The sequence below is a fragment of the Pelodiscus sinensis genome, chromosome 11 (genome assembly GCF_052426305.1).
Source record: "Pelodiscus sinensis isolate ZL-2025 chromosome 11, ASM5242630v1, whole genome shotgun sequence".
In the NCBI taxonomy this organism is placed as follows: Eukaryota; Metazoa; Chordata; order Testudines; family Trionychidae; genus Pelodiscus; species Pelodiscus sinensis.
The window spans coordinates 3635756-3656611 of NC_143062.1; the positions used below are offsets into that span (position 1 = coordinate 3635756).

At 41.7% G+C, this 20856-nt stretch overlaps 2 protein-coding genes across 7 annotated transcripts in view; one reads left to right on the plus strand and one right to left on the minus strand.

The window, feature by feature from the left end:
• The window catches only part of ACAD9 (acyl-CoA dehydrogenase family member 9), a 47081-nt gene extending 28917 nt beyond the window's left edge, over positions 1–18164 (plus strand). Inside the window, exons 10-18 of one of the 2 annotated variants that reach the window (XM_075939738.2) lie at positions 337–407; positions 797–916; positions 3588–3716; positions 8556–8635; positions 10230–10356; positions 14467–14544; positions 15034–15162; positions 16375–16447; positions 17861–18164. In XM_075939738.2, coding sequence (XP_075795853.1) covers positions 337–407; positions 797–916; positions 3588–3716; positions 8556–8635; positions 10230–10356; positions 14467–14544; positions 15034–15162; positions 16375–16447; positions 17861–17961 — 908 coding nt within the window. In that variant the 3' untranslated portion in view covers positions 17962–18164. Of the gene's footprint in view, positions 1–336; positions 408–796; positions 917–3587; positions 3717–8555; positions 8636–10229; positions 10357–14466; positions 14545–15033; positions 15163–16374; positions 16448–17860 lie in introns of those variants that run through there. The other variant, XM_075939739.2, reaches the window with a different exon arrangement.
• Positions 15999–20856, minus strand: part of CFAP92 (cilia and flagella associated protein 92 (putative)) — a 101494-nt gene continuing 96636 nt past the window's right edge. For all 5 annotated transcript variants that reach the window (XM_075939716.2, XM_075939717.2, XM_089781358.1 and 2 more), the window contains 2 exons: positions 19680–19806; positions 15999–16142 (listed from right to left, as the gene is read on the minus strand). In XM_075939716.2, the coding sequence (XP_075795831.2) occupies positions 16095–16142; positions 19680–19806 (175 nt within the window). In that variant the 3' untranslated portion in view covers positions 15999–16094. The remainder of the gene's footprint in view (positions 16143–19679; positions 19807–20856) is intronic.

Genomic DNA, 20856 nt, shown 5'->3' on the forward strand with positions numbered 1-20856 from the left:
GTTTAGAGCACAACAGATTACAGATTATGTTCTCACAACTTCCCCTTTCCTTATGGCATGTTCTGTATGTTACAGGAAACTTTCAGGCAACTGCTTTGCACTAATGAATTCTGAGTTGTAAATCTGGCATTGAGATTTGGTGGTCAACGTATTTATAAATGAAAATAAATATATAATTAAGTCTATGCTCTTTAGACATGATGCATAATTTACATACAGCTGAGATTACATATTCAGGGAACATGTAATTATTGGAAGTTCGTTTTAATAAATTAATACCTTTTTTAAAAAAGATTCCACTCATTGATGTGTTATGTTTTTTTTTTTTTTTTTAAGAAATGACAGCAGAGTATGCATGTACAAGAAAACAGTTCAATAAGAAACTGAGTGATTTTGGATTAATTCAGGTAATCCGAGAACTGGAAACCTATGTTAGAAGATTCTCTCCACCTGTTTTCATGACTTTTGTTGAATCAGGGGTGGGAGAGGGATTTGTGGTGGCTACTGATTTAAAAAAAAACCTGTTGCTGGATTGCTGGTATTCAGTCTGCATAAATTTAGTATAGAAGCTTGTGAGGCTGATGTTTGGAATGTATGGAAGTATTAATGTACCAAACTTAAAACTTGCAAGTTTTTTGTTTTAAAATATTAATATTCAGTATTATAAATAGCATTTAGTACTTAGTGATGTAATAAGTGTGAAAGCTTCATTTAGATACGCACTAAATTATATGACTGCTGAGCTGACTCTGAAACGATCTGTGTGCCTGGTTAATGTATGTTTTCTGTTTGGCAGGAGAAATTTGCCCTTATGGCTCAGAAAGCATATGTAATGGAAAGCATGGCTTACCTCACGGCAGGAATGATGGATAGGCCAGGCGTGCCTGATTGTTCAGTGGAGGCAGCTATGGTTAAGGTAATCAATTTATTGAAAAATACCAGGCTTAAAAGATCTATCGGGCTTCAAGATTAAACTAGATTCAGTGTGCAGCGGCGGTTAAAAAGGCAAATAGGATGCTAGGAATTATTAGGAAAGGGATAGAAAATAAGACCCAGAATATCTTACTGCCCCTGTATAAAACTATGGTACGCCCACATCTTGAATACTGTGTACAGATGTGGTCTCCTCACCTCAAAAAAGATATTTTGGCCTTGGAAAGGGTTCAGAAAAGGGCAACTAAAATGATTAGGGGTTTGGAACGGGTCCCATATGAGGAGAGGCTAAAGAGACTGGGACTTTTCAGTTTAGAAAAGAGGAGACGGGGGGGATATGATAGAGGTCTATAAAATCATGAGTGGTGTGGAGAGGGCTGATAAAGAAAAGTTATTTATTAGTTCCCATAATAGAAGAACTAGAGGACACCAAATGAAATTAATGGGTAGCAGGTTTAAAACTAATAAAAGGAAGTTCTTCTTCACACAGCGTGTTGTCAACCTGTGGAACTCCTTGCCAGAGGAGGCTGTGAAGTCTAGGACTATAATAGAGTTTAAAGAGAAGCTGGATAAATTCATGGAGGTTAGGTCCATAAAAGGCTATTGGCCAGGGGATAAAATGGTGTCCTTGGCCTCTGTTTGTCAGAGGCTGGAGAGGGATGGCAGGAGACAAATCGCTTGATCATTGTCTTCGGTCCACCCCCTCTGGGCACCTGGTGCTGGCCACTGTCGGTAGACAGGCTACTGGGCTAGATGGACCTTTGGTCTGACCCAGTACGGCAGTTCTTACGTTCTTATGTTATGTTCTTATGTAGATGGGTTTATGAAGAGGATAGTTTGATGAGATAACATGATCTTGGTAACTAATTGACCATTCATTATCAGAGGTAAATAGGTCAATGGAGGGATGATAGGAGTTTCTATAGAGAACTTTTCTGGGTGTCTGGCTGGTGAGTGTTGCCCACATGCTCAGGGTTTAGCTGATCGCCATATTTGGGGTCGGGAAGGAATTTTCCTCCAGGGTAGATTGGCAGAGGCCCTGGAGGTTTTTCGCCTTCCTCTGTAGCATGGGGCACAGATCACAGCTGGAGGATTCTCTGCATCTTGGGGTCTTCAAATTATTTGAAGGCTTCAATATCTGAGAGATAGGTGAGAGGATTATTCTAGGAGGGGGTGGGTGAGATTCTGTGGCCTGCACTGTGCAGGGGGTCAGACTAGATGATCAAAATGGTCCCTTCTGACCTCAAAGTCTGAGTCTATTATGACACTTGAACTAAAACCTCTGTGTAATACAGTTCTTGTCTCAGGCATTCGGACACCACTTTCCATTTTGCTCCATTTTGGTAGCCCTGCAGGGCCTGATCTAAGCTGTTGTCTTCATACAAAACACTCTCATACAAGTAGTACAATTACTTTAATGCCCTCTGAATTTCCAGGAACATCTGTATTTTTACATAGCCAAATAAAAATGTCCTCAGTGCCTCTCAAATTTGACATTACACAGAGTGGGTTAGTACTGTTCCACTGCCAGACTGAATTACAGAACATTGAAATGTTGCCGGTGGGCAAAGGGAATTGTTCTGAGGATCCTGGTTGTTCATGTTCCGTATTTAGGGATGCAAATAGACAGCAGGTGTGGAATTTGGGGGTGTCTAAAGACTCCTCTCCCATTGCGAGAGACCCTCATTGTGACAGTGTTAAAGAGAACAGTATAGAGATGTTTCTCCAGGAAGGGACCTCCCCACGTGGTTAAAATGTGACTGGTAAGAAACCACTGTCCTGGTTTTCCATGTAATTGATTCAGAAGCTGGAAAACTTGCTGAATGCCGCTTCTCCTTAGGCTAGGGGTGAAGGAGGGAATTGAGCCTGTCCATATGTGAAAGGAGACAATTCACGATTTTGATGAATAATCTATATAGCGTTTCCTAAATTATCTTTCACAAGACCCCTGAGAACTAGAGGTTTTCCTCTTCCTAGAAGTGAACCTATGTTGTTACGTGCTCAGTCCAAAGTAACTTGCTTCTCGACATTGTGAATTTGGGAAGATTTTAGCTATTAAGTGGCCTGCTCTGTTCTCTCCCAGTTCATGGATCTGAATCCCCAAGGAGCTCAGAAGGGTGACCGAAGGGAAAAGAAGCGTGCCACAAAGCGGATCCTCCTTTTTGAAAAAGATTGAAAGACTACATTTGAGATTTTTAGGCAGTAACCTGCTGTAGTAACTAGAGATTTTGAATGGAAGGTGCTATAGAAATGTATGTTATCTTCCTAATCTTAAGAAAAGTAGCCATTTTCTTAAGGCAGCATCAGTCCTCTAGTATAGATTAATCTCTAAAATAGGCTGAAAGTAATTCTCATGGCTTGTGTTTCTCTATGCTAATAGAGAATTATCAGCTTGCTTTTGTGATGTGGTCTTTCGAGTGGCTGTTCCATTTAAACATTAATTTTTATCGGCCAGTGCACTTCCTTGTGTAACATAACCAGAGCAATCTCAGATAAATTTAAAATGCCTGGGATGAAAGGCACGCAAGATATATGTTTTGGAAGTTGTTTATCTTACTAATTCATTCTTAGTCTTATCCTTCTTTTTGATCTAGGCTAGAACAATGACGTGATCTAGTTTCTAGCAACAATTAAAATTACTGTGCTTTTGGCAGGTATTTAGTTCTGAAGGCGCTTGGATTTGTGTAAGTGAAGCTTTACAAATTCTTGGAGGCCTTGGCTATATGAAAGACTACCCCTACGAACGTTATCTCCGGGACAGCAGAATCCTTTTGATTTTTGAGGCAAGTATGATTACACGTCTCTCCTACTATTAATCAGAACTACTTTACCTTCCAAGTATTCTTGGCATAAATTTGAAACTAAATGAAACAAGTTCTGTACAACATTCTTTCAGAATGGACAATGAATCATGTTAACGGCCTTCATTTGGAGCTACAAGTTTTCTGCTGCAATAATTGGAATAATGTTGGAGTTATCTGGTTTTCCACAAAGAGTGTCATGCAGGGGATAGAGAACAGATTGCTTCTTTTTGGGCACACAGTGGAACTAACATTTGTGTGCACCTAAAGCAGAGCTGGGCAAGATGCAGCCTGGGGGCCAGACCTGGCCTGTTTAACAGTTTGATCTGGCCTGCAGACTGCATCTGACCACTTTCTATTTATATCCTGCTGCCCATACCTCTGAATTTCCATGTGGGTCGTGGCTTAGGTAGCAGGATACTATTTAAATGGGTCATGGTGGAGGCACTACCCGGCAGGGACCAAAATCCTGAGACTTTTAAATAGCCAGAGTAACCACGGGCGGCTGCCAAGCAATATGGTAGAAGCGAGGCTGGGAGCCACAAGCCCTCTGTTGTATTTTTAATTCAAAACTTCTGGCCCCAGACCACTCTGACAACTGAAGTTGTCCTATGTTGTCAGGTCACTGGCATTCACCTAGCTCTATCACACCTACATTTGATTTTTTTAAATTTGGCTGCATTAACTAAATCTGTGAGCTCCACAACTGAGTGAGTGAAACAAAAATACGGAGCAACTGAAAGTTGGTGTTGCAAAGTAAAGAATGGATTTGGAAGATTGAAGGATTATTTTCTGGTTATCCCAAATATGGGAGGACTTTCCAAACAGATTTATAGGAAGTCTTAGTCAGGTCAATTTAATCTAAAAACTTTACATTTATATCTGTTTTAAAAAGTTTGATTTCCGTGTAGTCATCTTTGGTAATCATGATACTTGGTGAAATTCCTCCCTTGTTACCAGATAAAGACAATACACCGACCTTGTTAATGATGTTTTATAAAAGCCTTACTGAGTCATCTGGGTCAGCTGATTCTCTAGTGCGGGGGGGGGGACACACACTATTTTGCCAGCTGACCACAGAAGTCTGAAGAGAAGGAAAAGCCGCCTCATTCTTTCCCATCTTAGCAAGAGAAATTGGCCTAGAGGTGTTTACCTGCCCTTGCAGAACAGTTGCTCTTACTGAGTAAATCCCCTTTCCTCTGGATTCGTAGCCATTGGGATCAGGCCTATCATTAATTCATCAGGCATTTGGCACCAGCTTAGTATTTATCTCCAGTACATTTTACCATCACCATCAGTCCTTGTTTCTGGTTTTTGTCTACATCTGTTAGAACAATAATTAGCTCTTTGGCATGTAACTCTTCAATATCAGGTTCATTCCTTGTTCTGCTTCTATTTGCCAAGTAGGTATCTGGAGGTAGTTACAATAAATTTTAAAGCTTTCCTTATTAAAGCAAGATAATGTGATAGTCCTGTTGACTGGCAAATGTCTATTCTAATTAATGCACAGCATCCTTGTGCTGTTACATGTTTGTGGACTATCTGAAGAAAGCTCATTTTTCCTCACAAGTCAACAAATAAAAATGGTCAGAATTTCAAAACTGAGATACAGAAAAGTAAGCAGAAATCAATGGTATAAAATGATCTTCTGTGAATTGAGCAGAGTAACTTTGGAAAGGTGGAAAAACTTAAACAACCAATAGTCTAGCAGCACCTTAAAGACTAACAAAACATGTAGATGGTATCCTGAGTTTTTGTGGGCACAACCCACTTCGGAAAGCTCATGATACCATCTACATGTTTTGTTAGTCTTTAAGGTGCTGCTAGACTATTTGTTTAAGTTTTTCCAGTTACAGTCTAACTTGGCTGCCCCTCTGAAGCTTTTAGAGAGGTGGAGCAGCAGGGATATTTGATTGTCAGCCAAGAAAAATTAAAAATGTTTAGTCCGTTTTAGTTGGAAAGGATTTCCTTTTTTAATTAGAGAACAAAAGTACCTATTTGGCAAATACCTTTTTATGTAGTCCCATATAATCTAAGAGTAGAAAGGAGTAGATTAGAGGATAAATTTTAAGTAACGCATGTTTTTCCCATTTCTTGTGTCGGGTATTGTGCAACCCAGTTAAGCATAAAGGAACACTATTCTCAAACCTATATTCTTAATTTGTACCCTTCCAGCTGCATTCCTTCTAAAGCTCGTCCTTCTGATCCTTTATTAGCAAGAGCAGTAGTGATTTTAGGAAGTGTGTAAGTTGGTAATTGTGTAGCCAACAAACGTTGTTAGTTACACAATTAACCGATAAGTGGCTCTGCATTTAAAGGATTTTGAAAGTCAGTGGCTCAGTCCTGTTGCGGGAATAGTGGGAGGGCAGGCGGCTCTCCGGGAACCAGCATGCCTGGGAGCCGGCTGCTCCCACCTCTCTCTTCCTTGCTGTTTCTGATTCAAAGGCAGCAAGGGGGAGGGAGTGTTGTCATTTGAATTAACTGATAAGATTGGGCTTATCACTTAATTGTTTAAAGGACTATATGCTAACATCCCTAGTTAGAACAATAGCTGCTAATACAGAAGTGGTTTGAAGCCCATCAGCATTTCTGTTACCTTCCTGCTTCAGAAAGGATTGTAGTTAAGCAATTTAAAGCTTCTTATTGGGCACACACATTGCATACCATGTTCTTTGTCCTCCCTCTGCTTTCAAAAGTGTTAATAAATACTAACTAGAAGATTTACTCAGCGTTGTTTGGGTCCTTAACTCAATATTTTTTTCATTTAAATCCTTGCTCTGGGGTAGGGCTGGGGATGAGGGGTTCAGAATACAGGCTGCCCCAAGGAGAGAAGACAGCCCCGCTATGGGGCCAGCTGCTGAGAGCCAGTGTGCACCAGCAGGGCAGAAGAGTTTAACCAGAGCTAATGTCGATCGATTAACCAGTTAAACTGTAATATACCTAGTGAAAGGTAACTGGTGTGAATTAATTAACCCAATACTCATTTCCCTATTACTCAACAGTAGTGTGTGTCTGGTGAGGGCTAAATTAAGCGCAATAGGACTTTTATATACTACACAGCATAAGATACAGCCTTATTTTATGCTGCCAACAGCTTTTTGTGTTCTAAAGATGTTCAGAATAGTAGATAGGCTTTTAACTCTCAGAATCATTCCTCCTAAATTATTGTTTTCCTAATTGGAAGGCATGATTACTTGGAATAAAATTAGCTACTTGACCAGCTTAAAATATTTGTTTTCTTCTTTACGTTCTTTTGGTAAACTTTTTCCAATGTATTCTATTGTGGGGGCTAGAACAAGCACTATCAGATAAGAAAGTATGTTTCTACTTTAGGCAAGGACAGAACACTTGTGTTTATTTCAGCATTACTATTCATCTGCAGCTTCCTTCAAGGAAAGCTCCTAATATGTTGTGGCAGTGATAACATACAGCTCCTTCACATCAGCAGTAGCAGCTACAAGCTTTGAGGCATGGCTAGAAGAAATGATTTTCCAATTTGAATGCAATGTGCAAATGCATCTAGTGCAGGATAACTTTGTATGTTCATTTCAGTTTGAAATTAGTTTCTGAAAATGCAACTGTGGAGGAGGAAATTGGATTTGAATTGAAATGGACTTCCAGAGTATTCAAATGAAACTAAATCTGTGGGAGCAAAGCGAGGTAGATTTTTAGTGCGCTCTCACATTTATATTGTAGAACAGATACTCCTGATGTTTAGTGGTACAGGTTGGACATCCCCCATCTGGCACCCTTGGGATCTGACCAGACCAGGGGAAGTCAGGAAGGGGGGGAGGGAAGATGCCAGTTTCCTTGCTGGGCTCCATGGCTTCAGAAGCTCTGTCGGCTACAGGGCCCTGTGAAGGCTGGAGGCCCCTCGGGCTCTCATGCCTTGCGGGCTCTGCAACAGGCTCCAGTCTCCGCTGCCAGCAGCCTTTGCTGCTGGGGCTGTCTGTTCCAGTAACATCCGGATCCTGGATGTTGCTGGATCGGAGTCTTGGACCACAGAGGTTCCACCCATATTGTTTACTTTGGTTGAAATCTGCACTATTTACTTTCCTGAGCAAGGAGGAAGGGCAAAGCAGTCACTGAACACCATAGACATTTGGGATGTATTTGAACAGTTGATTTTGAATCTCGATGGACCAAAAATAGCTAAATGCTTCAAAGAGAGAGAGGCTCCAAAATTCATTAACTTTTGCTGCTGTTCAGTAACTATGCTGAGGAAGCATAGCTCAGTGGTTTGAGCATTGGCCTTCTAAAGCCAGGGTTATGAGTTCAATCCTTGCGGAGGCCATTTAGAGTCTTGCTGCCGTGGTTAAGATGAAGTGAAGTAATCCTCCTTGAAAGCTGAAAAAATCTATCTAACATAACTGGGATAGTAAGGTGAATATTGTGGATTACTTGTGGCTACTATAAACTAGAGTAGAATGAAATGTGTACATTAAAAAAATGCAAGAGATGAGTGAATAAGGTATGTTAGCTAAATGTATGTTAAATGTATGTTAGCTAAAGAACTTCTGTTTAAAACTCAGAATCTAATTCCCATGTTTTAATTCATGCGTTACTGATTCTTTTACACTGCTTTGTTTGTCAGCAATAGTGAGTCAGTTATTTGTCTTGGATAGACCACCAAATAGAGGCTCACCCTAAAATGAATTTGAATTCTTAAAAGTAATGTGGGGGAAAAAAAATCATGCCATACATGTAAAAACATTAAAAACTATATATTTAAAAACTACTATTTAAGAGACTATATGCATAGCATATCTGGATTTATGAAATTTCAGGCCATCTGATACTAAGTTATTATTTCTCTTACAGGGAACAAATGAAATTCTGCGAATGTATATTGCTTTGACAGGTATGCAGTATGCAGGCAAAATCTTAACTGGAAAAATTAAGTAAGTTCTTTCTTCTTGCTAGTAACATTCACTTATCTCTAAGTTAATCACAATTGATACTCAATACATTATCCATTTAATAGTAGGTTAGAGCAGAGATATTGCCTGCAATACTTAGAATATTTCAAGACCTTTCAAAATTTTGTAAAAGGCATTTCAACTCTTACTGCTTCTTTAGGCAACTTTTTATCTGTTTAGGATTTTAGGCAACTCAGTTTTATTTTACAACTTTAAAACACTGATTTGAATCTGTGTCTTTCTAGTTTGTGGATGAACTAGAGTAAGTCTGTCTTTTTTAGTACTTTTAATCATCAAGTTACTCATGTAACTTTTGTCCAGAAATTAATGGTTATTCTTGTATACAAGCCATGCTGGGTAGCTTTATTTCTGGATTTTTATAGGAAAAAAGACTCTATCCTACTTAAAGCATATACTAGCCTTTTGTAGTTTAGTGCTGGTATCTTCATTATGCTTCACAGCATGTTGCATATTTTGAACACTTTTGTACTCCTACTGGCCAGACTGCACTGTAAGGTATAAAGACTTACAAAAGGAAGAGGCAAACCACAAGTTTTGGCTAATCATTCAGTACTTTATGGCTATTACAGTGGTTTGAGATCTCCCTCTTTCTATAGCCCCAAAGCTTACACCACTGTCATGCTCCTCACTATTTTTAGTTCACTGTTTTGTCATTTGTGTTGCAGTAGTGCCAGCAATAAGCTTGCATTTCCCAAACACCGCATAATGCGGGGCTTGTTGCCAGTGGAGGGTTTTGTAGCAACATAACTAAGCCACTAACTGCTTCAGTGCAAAACCCCATATATACACCCTGCAGCAGTGTATAACGTGACTTGCACTGATGCAGTTTGGTAGCTTAACTAGTAGAATAAGCTGCAGTGGTACATACTGCTTTTACGTTCGTGAAACCACATCGGTACCAAAACCAACTAGACCCCTTGTGGCTATGCCTACTATGTGCTCCAAAGAGCTTTCATTCTGAGCTCTGCTCCCCATCCCTCCCTTTCTGTTGGCAGTAGATGGAGGAAGGGGAAGACAAGAAGTTGAGCAAGAAAGATAAATTTCTGCTACAGCTGCTGCTTCTGAGAAGGAGGGAGCTTGTGTGGTCCACTTTCTCCCATCTACTTTTACTCCTCTCCTGACACTGGAGTCATTGGAGTGCTTTTGAAAAATTTACCCAGCATCCCCATATTCTGTTGCAAGCATCTTCAGGGGTCTTCTGTTTGCTAGAATTTCTCTAAATGACTTGGTGCATCTTTGACTGTAACTCAAGAGATAAATCAGGGCACAACAGAAAATCCACATTCAAAAAGGTAATGAAGGAATGGCTTGTGTATTAAGATTAAGGGGGAAGAACCAGAAACTTGTTTGGTTTGCAAGAGATGAGGCTGATACAAACTAATTAAAGGTTTTGGGTGACTGGTAAAATCCATGCCAGTGTTTAGTTTGTTCAGTGAGCTCTGGTATGTTTTTAAATTGGTTTTCTCTTTGCCCATTGTACTGCTGATTCATTTCTTGAGTATGAGAGAGAGCAGGGTCTACAGCCTTCCGTGTACAGCGTCCTTTAACATTTCAGGGAAATGAAGAAGGGAAATATCAGCGTTGCAATGGAGATATTTATGAACAAATTCCATGACCGCATGGGCAGGAAAGTGGATTTAGGACTGATTGGTAAAGGTGGAGTGGCACATCCCAGCCTAGACGTAAGTACTGAATGTTACCTATCAAACAAACCTAATGATGAGCTGCTTGACCGGTTTTGTTGAACTTAAGGGGAGCCAGGGAAGCAATGTCTTTGGATGAGATCTGCATTCTGGATTTCCATCCTAACAACTTGTTTCTCTGTTTTTGTGTCAGCCTTAGGCCCTGATCCTGCAGAAATTCAAGTGTGGACTTTGTTTTTAAGTGTATTCATAGGCCAACTAAATGAAAAGGGCATAGCCAGGTTTTAAACTAAGCAGGAAGTTGCATGTTTTATGCTTATTGGTGTAGAAAGACAGTAAGTTTAAAAAACTTTTTATGTAAGTTCCTAAAACAAGTGGATCAGTGGAAACTTAGCTATCGTTAATTTTGCGTTCTTTGCAATGAATTGTTTGCCGAAGTTGGTTTCCTGTGGCCATTCATAGCGCAAGTTGCCAAACACATACAGTCTCCCAATTTGTTTGACAAAAATACAATTAGTGATCTTTTTGCCGACCAGCTAACATTCCTACAGAAATATGGGCTTTTAGACTTCATAAATGGCTTTTGGGGAAATGTAAGGAATCCCCCCCCCCCTTTTGAAGTGTGTATAGTTGTAATAATTGGGAGTCTATAGAAAAATGACATCCTTTTGAAGGAAGGAAAATCTGGTGGAGGGTAACACCAAATCTTCGTTACAATTGAAACACTTTCCTTTTCCTTGCTCATCTGGCTCCTTGCTCTTCCCAAGGGTTGCTCATTTTCCTGGGCTTATTGGTACCCTCCTTTCCATTCTCTAACTTTTCTCCTTTTATTTAATAATTGTTTGGTCCTAGACAAGTGTTAATGTTATATGCATAATAATAAGCATTGGCTTATACATGGCTGATCTAGTGCAGTGGAACACATATGACTTGATAGCTGTAGGATGGCAAAATATAGGGGTTTTTTTTTTTCATCTATAATTAAGATTCAAAAATCATAGGAAAATAGTGAAGTGATTTTATTGTGCTTGGGATACTTTGGTGTTCTAGGTAATATTTTTGGACAGATGTTAATGGCACTCAGACACACTGAATCTGCTCATGTTATTCCATTCACATAGGGGATCTTACCAATGCAACGTTATCCCCAGGGTAGGTACTCTGTGGAGCCAGAAGTGCAACTAGATGTTCACTTTAAAATGTAATTTTTTTATTTTTTATTTATTTATTTTTTTGCTATAGCAAGCTCTTGAGTGCTGGCTTCATTCTGGGAGGTATCCGTTATGAGTCTTTTCTCCAAGAGGCTCAAGCCATGAGGTTTTATTTTGTTCTTTGCACTGTAAAAATCATAACCTAGTGCTACAAGTTGCACTTCACGTTGCTACCCTGAATATGCTGTGTTCAGGATTTTCCTCCCGCTTGGTGCCAGGAGTTGAGAGAATTGATTATTTTTGAGGTAGCGCCAGGAAAACCTGATTGTTAAGAATTCAAGTAGCATGCAGCGTTGGTCTAACAATTTCACTACAGATAACTAAATGATGCTCATGACGGACCTCTCCCCTTCTGCCCCCGCATGCTTTATGAAATGGACTTACGGATACACTGAACTCAAAAGTGCTTTGGACAAATTGCTTCATGTGACCTCTCAGTCTTCATGTCACAATCCACGGAATCTGTTGATCTTATTTTGGTGTCTGTGTCATTCTTGTATGTAAAATCAGGCATATGGAGTAGGGAATATTTTATGGGTTTTAAAAGTGTGAATGAAAGTCATCCAGGGAGGCCTCAGTGTCTGGGCAATCCTATGCAAATAGCCTTTTGTCCTCACTTAAGTGGTTGGTCTGGGGAAGTCAAATGTCCACCCCAGCTGACCAGGTGACTTCCCATGCAAACAATAGGAAAGTGGGAGTCTCTTGTCTTTGGCTGGCAGACCCAAGGGAAGGAACCAAAGACCCCAAGGTGAGGAACAGCCCTGGTTTGGAAGGCTTTGCTAGAAAGGAAACCGTTTTGGGGTGAGTTTTGTAACAAGTTTGTGTACTGAGGTTTCAGTGTTGGAGTTAGCTAGGCATTTTCTGTTATTTTAACTTTGTAATCTACTTTGCTCTGCCTGTTTTCACTTATTACTGCTTAAATCCTACTGCACGTACTTAATAAAATCACTTTCACTTACCGGTACTATCAAACCCACTGTGAATAATTATTACCTGGGGGAGCAATCAGTGTGTACACTTCCTCCTTCCCGTTTCATTAGGGTTTGATCCTATTTGGGGAGTGGTATCCTGGGAAGCTGGGCCCAAAACTGCATTTTCCTTGGACCTGAAAAGATTCAGTGTCTGCATTGTTTCTCCGAGAGGCCAGCTCTGTGCCTTGGCTGGGGGAGACCAGGGAGCTGGCCCAGTAGGACAGGGTGGCGAGAATCCCCAGAGAGCAAAAAGGAGGATGGCAGTGGCCTTGTCAGCGCCCCGGGAATCCCCCCCAAGTGGTTCTGTGAGCTCACCCTGTCACAGGGCTACCTCAGCGTATGCAGCATTTCCAGTTCCTGATTGTAACATTGCGAATGTCAAGATGTTCTCAGGTAACACTGGGACATTTTAATGCACAGCAGCTGTGCTACACGTGTCCCCGTGGAAGAAGTAAAATTATTGCCTGTGGAATGGGCTCAAATAACAAACTAGCGCATACTAGCTGAGCAAAGCCTCAGTGTTGCTTGGCCGAGGGAAGCTGCATCCAACTACTATTACGTTCACAACAGTGGCTCATCTCTTTTGGGACAGTGGCAGGGTTTTTTCCACCCTAGCTATTTGAGAAAGTCACTTCAGAAATCAGAAGCAAAAGATCTTTTCAAAACAGGGTTCTATCTCTTTTTAAATGCGCATCTTGGAAAAGACCAAAATGACCCAAATCTCTTGTGACTATAACGTGTCTTCATAAGGGTAATGGTTCTTTTTTCGATAGTGTCCTGCACAGTATTGTTAATTGGATTACAGGTTGCACCTCTCTAAACCGGAACTCTGTAGTCCGGCAACATCCCTGGTCCAGGATCAGTCTCCCAACCTGCTGCAGGGACTAGTGGGCCTAGGAGCCCAGCACAATGTGAGGGGGACAGAGGGTGAGAACTGGAAAGCCTGGCGTGCGACTCACCTGGGCTGGGGGAGCTGGGAAGGCCAGCACACAGCCTAGCCGGGCTGTGGAGGTGGAGTGGGAACCCCAGCGTGTGCGAGCCAGCTGGGCTGTGCAGGGGAAGCTGGGAAGCTCAGTGGGGTTGCAGGGCAGAGGCTAGATCCAGCAGCAGGAGGGCCAGAAAGGATTTCCCTTGGTCCAGTAAAATCCCTGATCCTGGACTAGTCAGATTCCCGAGGGTGCTGGACCAGGGAGGTCCAACCTGTAGTAACCTATTTCTTTGCTGTATGAAGACAGCCTGCCAGGTGCTTGTTTTTACTGAAGAAACAGTAGTAGTTCCAAGACTGGTTTTTGCTGAAAGACACTGAGAATTTCAGACATGTTCCATTTGATCTTTAACATCATAACTGAAGTGCAAACGTGTTGTCTTTACCAACATCTTCCTTTATCCAAAACGTTCATCTAATAAGAAAAGTTATCAAAACCAAACCTTGCCATTTGGAAAGGAACTGATTAAATTTGGTGGCATTTGGCATATTTGGGCCTGATGTTGTGCTTGTTGACTTCGGTAGAAGTGGGTGATTCGGGCTGGAACATGTGTTTTCTATATCATCTGTTTGTTGCTTATCGTACACTCTTCCTTCTCCTTTCCCCTTTGATGTACAGCCACACAGAAGTGCTTTAACGTGGAAATTAACCTCACACAATACTTCACTAAAATTCAGCCTTTTAAAATTAAAAGCACAGTTCTGAAATCCCGAAATGACCAGTTGTGCTACATCTTCAGGAATACCTAAATTACTGATTACTCACAGCAGTTTGGCTTTCCCACTCTTGGGGGTCAGGGTTTTACATCACTGGCTGAACAGTGAGGGGAGTAGCAGCTTGTCCTTCCAATTTTCTACAATGTATATTGTTTGACTAAATCTGCAGTGTTGCAGGTTAATCTAATTTCTTATAGAATATCCAGTACGTGTATTTAAAATATCTACTAAACAGTAGGTGACCTTTTATTTTTTTCCATTACAGGAAAGCAGCAAGAAACTTGAAGAAAACGTCTATTATTTTGGAACTACAGTGGAAGGCTTGCTAAGGAGGTTTGGCAAAGTAATCAGTTTTTTTTAATAGGATCTTCATGTTGAAAGGACAGTGGTTTGCCTCTCATGATGAGCTAGTATTCCTCCTATACAATACAGTCCCATCTAATGTATTAGAGAAAATCTATGGAGATTCTGCAGTCACTTCACCTCTGCTGAAGTTGCTGTCATCTCTGCAATTAGCAGCTGCTAACAGGTGGGAGAAATTGACAGAGTCCCTGTTGCCCTTAAGACAGTGTGAAAGTCCATGTCTTGCATGACAGTTACGGGCCATTTACTGCCAAATAGAAAGGGATAATAAATAAATGTGGAAAAGAAAATTCAGGTGTAAAAGTTTGTGTCAGTGGCTTGACTGGTTGTGCCAAAAGAAATAAATCAGTGGCACAAACCTAAATTCTGGTTTGAAATGTACGACATTGTGTCTGGATGGACATTGCATTGTAATTGTGGTTTTAAAATGCTATAATAGAAGCTGCTAAACTTCTTTTATCTTCTCTAGACTATAGTGGATGAGCAGCTGGTTCTGAAGAGAGTGGCAGATGTCTCTATTAATTTGTATGCAATGACAGCAGCTATATCTAGGGCTAGTCGATCCATGAGTATCGGTCTGCGCAACCATGATCATGAAGTGAGTGTGCTTCCATTTCTTATCACTGACACCCTTTCAGTATCCCATCTAAAGGGTCTGTTGAAACTAGAGTTGTCTATGGAGAACTGCATTTGCAGATCCCTGGTACTGGGATCCTGTACCTTAAGTTCTAGAATAGTCCCAAGAGCAGAGCCCTTTATACCTGTATTCGTACCTGCTGCAGAGTTGATTGCTAGATGCTCTCTCCTCCGCTGAAGCAGTGGTCGAGCGCTCTGTATAACAGGATAGACTTCAGAGAGCTAATACCATCCTGCATGTATTTTTTTTACGTGTGAGCCTTCAGGTAAACTAGCAAAAATCCACTTTCACTTCAACAGAAATGTACTCTGGTTGGGTTGCCACTTTTTTTTTTTTTTGGAGGGGCGGAGGAGGGAGTGGTAATTGACAATGCACAGGAGCATCTCAAGCTTTGGAAAGCCACAGAAGAGAAGACTTTCTTCATTTAACTGTTGTACTGCTCTAACACTGATTTATAAAAACATGTTGATCACAGAACATGGAGCAGAGTTCTTCACAAATAAAACTGACATACAGTGAAAGCATTTTAATTTTTCAATGGATGTTAAGTTAAATCTTAAATATTGGTAGGCGAAGAAAAGAAATAGTAAATTAACCAGCTTTCCCTATCTATTCGTTTGTACACAATCTTTTATGAATTATTAAAGCAAACACTGTGTTCCAAGTATTTAAATGTTCTCTTTAATCAGCTAATTCCATGCTCTTTAAATTGAAAACTATTAAACAACGTAATTTTCTGATATTCCTGACAGGTCCCTCCTCCCCCCCTTCCCTCCCCCCCCCCGACTTAATGGGTGGCAGATATAAAATAATTAAAACTTCAGTCTTTAGAAAAAAAATCTCACTACCAAGTTTATTAGTCACATCTGGATTTGTAACTGAGTATCTGTCTTTTAGTCACTTGTGAATGATGGGGTCATTCCATTTACTGGAAGCTGTAGCTATGGAAAAAATGGAAAAAAATTAGAATTCTTCTCACTTGTACTTGTAGTAAACCAGGCTCTAAACCATGAGGAAAAGAAAAATTATCCTCTTCAATATCTGATCTGAAACTTTTCATTAGCTGTTATGTATTTAATTATTTAGCATGAGTTGTAGTGTATTTTCTTCTTGAAAAGCCTTGTTTGTATTACAATATTTAATTTGTTCAATACCTTTCTTTTGTTTTATCAGGTGCTGCTTACAAATATTTTCTGCACAGAAGCATATTTTAAGAATAATTATGCCATGGCGGAGTTAGAAAAATGTAAGTTCTTTCATAGTGGGAAGAATAAACTTAATGTGATAGGAACAAACGATATCCAAGGGCCTAACGTGACTTATAAAATATGTGGAATGCACATGACATGCTTCTTTACTAAGGATTAGGATGGGTATCACCAGATGGCCCTGTTATAGTTTCAGAAGTTCTTAATGGGCCAGTACTGCTCAAAGAAATGCTTTACTTTTATGATGTAGGGTTTTTAATGGGGGGTTGCCTCCAATAGTGGATGTCCATTCCTCTGGGGGAACAGGGCATTGATGGTGGTCATAAACCGCATACCAGCAATTCCCTCAGACTGGGGTTACATAGTGCCCTAATGTACCCACTCTCCACTACAAAGCTGACTGTTTGGGTGCGGACGCCTACCGTTTGGCAGAGGGACAACAATATTTATACAGAAGTAGCTGATGCCACCTCTCATCGTTATTGGTAATACTAATATAAATACCAAGTACTTCTCAGAGACAGGATTTAAAGAAAGCACTCATTTTCCTCCCTTGGGATCAGCTACTTTGTGTAACATTCACAGCAGTCAGTAGGAAGGAAAAAGCTATTGAACCAGCTGGTAATATAGACTAGTGCTTACGTAAGTGGTACAGGAGGGACATTTTGGAACAGACTGTTCTGCTCTACCACATGATAAATACAATTCAGCGACGCGTAAGTCTTAAAATGTTAGTCAAAGCTGCCGTGTTAGACTTTCTCCTATGCTGGTACAACAGATGTTTGGACTCTTCAGACTGGGGTGGGCAAGATATGGCCCATGGGCAGAATCCCACCTGCCAAGCCATTTGATCTTGTCTGCCCTGCTGCTCTCCCGGCCCCCAGGTCAGTTGAGACTCGGGGGCATGGAACCAACAGCTGTTCAAAACAGCAGGCAGTTCCTTTCGATGTCACATGCCCCAGCAGGGTGGGGGGTGAGAGACTTTGTGTGCTCCCCTGCCCCAGGGCCAGTCAGGACCTGGAGGCAGGGAGTGTGCAAGGTCTTCCCTTCTCCCCTCCCCTACCCCCCGCATCCCTCCCGGGGCGATGGTGGTGTCAGTGAGAATTACCAGCTATTCAAATTGCTGTCAGTTCCCTCTGGGTGCCATGTGCCCCAAATGGGGGGGAAGAGATCTCCTCCTGTGCTCCCCTGCCCCACAGGGGATTGCGTGAAGTCCCCCTCCCACTGGCATATGGTGCTTGGAGGGAATCACCACTTCCGCCCAATGCCCTGGACCACCAAGTGCTGGCCTGTGGCCACTACCAACATTGGTGAAGTGTCCCCCCTACAAAAAATGTCCACCCCTTCCTCAGCCTTTTTGCAAATGGATGCACTGCAGTGTTCTGGATTTAACTATTGTGCTTTTAAGAAAGCAGGATGTGACTTGAATTTTGCTTTTTCCCCCACTCTAGATGCTGCTGAAAACCTGGATGACAGTATTAAAAAGGTTGCACAGCAGGTGCTGGAAAAGAGAGCCTATATCTGTTCTCATCCACTTGATAGGACATTCTAATAGCATTTAAAAGCTAGCCCATTACCCGACTTGCAGATTAACTAATGGGTAAATGAATAAAATTTACTTTTTGTACAAATATTTTTCGCCAGCTGAAAATGTAATTGTAATCTTGTAAAATAAAACACAGTTTTATGGGGAGAGACTAAACGGAAACCACTAAAGTGATTGCTGTTTTCTTCCCCAATAACCGCTTGTGGAAAGTTCGGGTTATAAAAAGTGTTTTCTTTCTTGGATTATTCATGCTCGTTCAGCTAATACAGCCAGGCCTTTCATTGGCCCAACACTTATCGCTGCCACTATTTTCTTATCCTTGGCTCCAGGAAGTATTGACAAGAATGAACATGTCACTTTCCAGCCCACTGTCCTACAAACCAGAGTTGCATAATATTTAATAATAATGAACTTCTCAAACAGTGGTTGGGCTTTCTGGTAATTGGCACATTCTTGTGTTTATAAAAAAGTGTTTTTTCAGTACTGCGTGTGTTTTTCACCTACTGTCCGTCAGTGGATGAGAACACAGATTTCACTGTACTGATCTGTTTAATCTCACATTTCTATTTTGAGTTAAAGATGATTAGTACTTCTTAAATAAATTGTTAAGCCAATGATGGTAAACAAAGCCAGGCCTGTGCATCTGAAGATGTGACAGTATTGTGGCTAGGGGCAGTGCCGGTTAACAGTTTTCTGGTTTACGGAGTGCTGGATAACACAGGTTTCACTGTATTAACCCCTTTAGCCACAAGGCTTGTGTTCAAATGATGGGTGTATAATGCTTAATTCTGTGGGGCATGGAGGGATACTTCAGGGCACAACACCCTTCCCCCTCCCCCAGTCACATCAGCATTCTCCTGAAACCTACCCCATGACTTTATGAATGCGTCTACACTGCACCATTGTTTTGGAATAATTAGTATTATTCTGAAATAACAATGTGAGCGTCTACACAGTAATTCTGTTATTTCAAAATATTGAAATAATAGGAGGCTTATTCCGACTTCTGTAAACCTCATTCCACAAGGAATAACTCCTCTTCTGAAATAGCGATTTCAGAATAGATACACTGTGGATGCTCCATTGCGGCTATTTCGAAATCACTCCTTACCAGGGCCATTCTAAGTAATTTCTCCCCAGTGATACCTGGGGCTCTAAATCGAGACAGTGCGTCCATATTAGGGGAGCCTGCCTCGGACTACCTTTGAGGCTTCCCTGTAGTGTGGGCGCTCTATTTTGAAAAACTATTTCAGAATATATCAAATGGTAAATGACTTCTCTGCGGTAGAGCCCTGTATACTGCTCAGAACTTTAAACGGGAGGAAAAAATCAGCACCCTTTGCCTTATTGATTTCAGCGACTTCCAGTTTAGCTTTCTCTCTGCCTGAACACCATGTTCTAGCTGTGGCTAAAGGAAAATTGCTGGGGAATCTATTGCCAGGGTCAGCACCTCCTTTTTTTCATCAAGCACTAAGGAAGGATTGATTTACTCTTGCTCCAGCTGGGCATTAATATCTAAAAGGCTCATGTGCACCAAAACCATCAGATGGGCTATGTCTGCATCTGAGGAGGAGACAGTCACCTGGCTACAGATAACTAGCCCTTCGTCCTGTCGTACTACAGCTGTGGCCCATTAGCTCAATCGGAACTAAGGCTTGTGTGTCTTCAAGACAGAATTTGTGGCTCTAATTTAAGCATCAAGAGTAATTTTGCTATCAAATTACCTGACTAGCTCGTGGAGATGTAGCACCATCAGTGAAGGAGCCTTGCTGTAGCAGAAGGCTTATATCTTCCCCTTTGTTCTCTGGTCTCTTTCTCTTGTAACGAAAGGAATGGTTATAACAAAGCAAGCTGGAATGAAAAAAAAAAAAAGCTAATTATAAATCTCTCTTCACAAAGGCTGGATTTTATGTGCCACAGGATGTAATTTTCTGTAAATGTGCATGATTCCATTCCTATGATATGCCCTGGGAACTTGTACAGTGCAGTAAATCAGTTAATAGACCCACTCATTTAAGTCCTTAACTACACTACACAGTGAAGTCTTTCCCCTCCAAAGGTTTTATGGGTCCCCAGAGAATAAGTTTTAGGCGCTAATGAATATTTGGCATAAATGTAGATACAGCCAATTAAAAGCATAATAAATGCCATTAATTTTCCAGTCAGATCATACTAATGGACGAATCCTCTAACGCTTATTCAGGACCAAACACCTTTGCAACTACTATTGCTTCCTGGCTGCTTCATGGCTGATCCTGCCCCCAGCATAATCCTGGCCAATGGGAACTGCCTGTTGAAAAAACAGATGGCCTCACTCCTCCTTCCCCTCAGGCTCTTATTTATAGAGTACATGGTCCTGCAGCTTGGGGGTGGGGGAACAGGCAGGCTTCTGCCTGCTGCCAAGCTGGGCTGCTAGCTAGGAGTCACTCAGGTGAGTCTCCAGGCCCTCCCAATTCTCTGCTTCCTTTCCCCGTCCCCCCACTCTAAACCGGGGATGGGGAAAAGGGCCTCCAGGGGGCCAGAACCAGCTGGGGGAGACCCTGCTGCTCCCCCAGGCTGATTGGGGGTGGGGGACCACATGAAGCCACCTCTCACCCTCCCCTCCACCCACTTGCCAGGAGCTTGAAGCACCTTGTGGGGTGGGAGGAGACATCACTCACTCCCCCAAGCCCTGATTGGCCTGGGGGTGGGAGGAGCATATGAAGCCTCCTCCTGCCCTGTGAGGAAGTGCCACATGCACCGGTGGGTGGGGGCGGGACAGGCAAGAGGAGGCTGATTGGCTGGGGGGGAGCGTGCAAAGCCTCTTCCCACACTGCCAGGGGCATGGGTGCCAAGTGGGAAGGGGCAAAGGTGCTCCACCCCCAGACCAATCATGGTCTGGGGATGGGAAGCCCAGAAGCA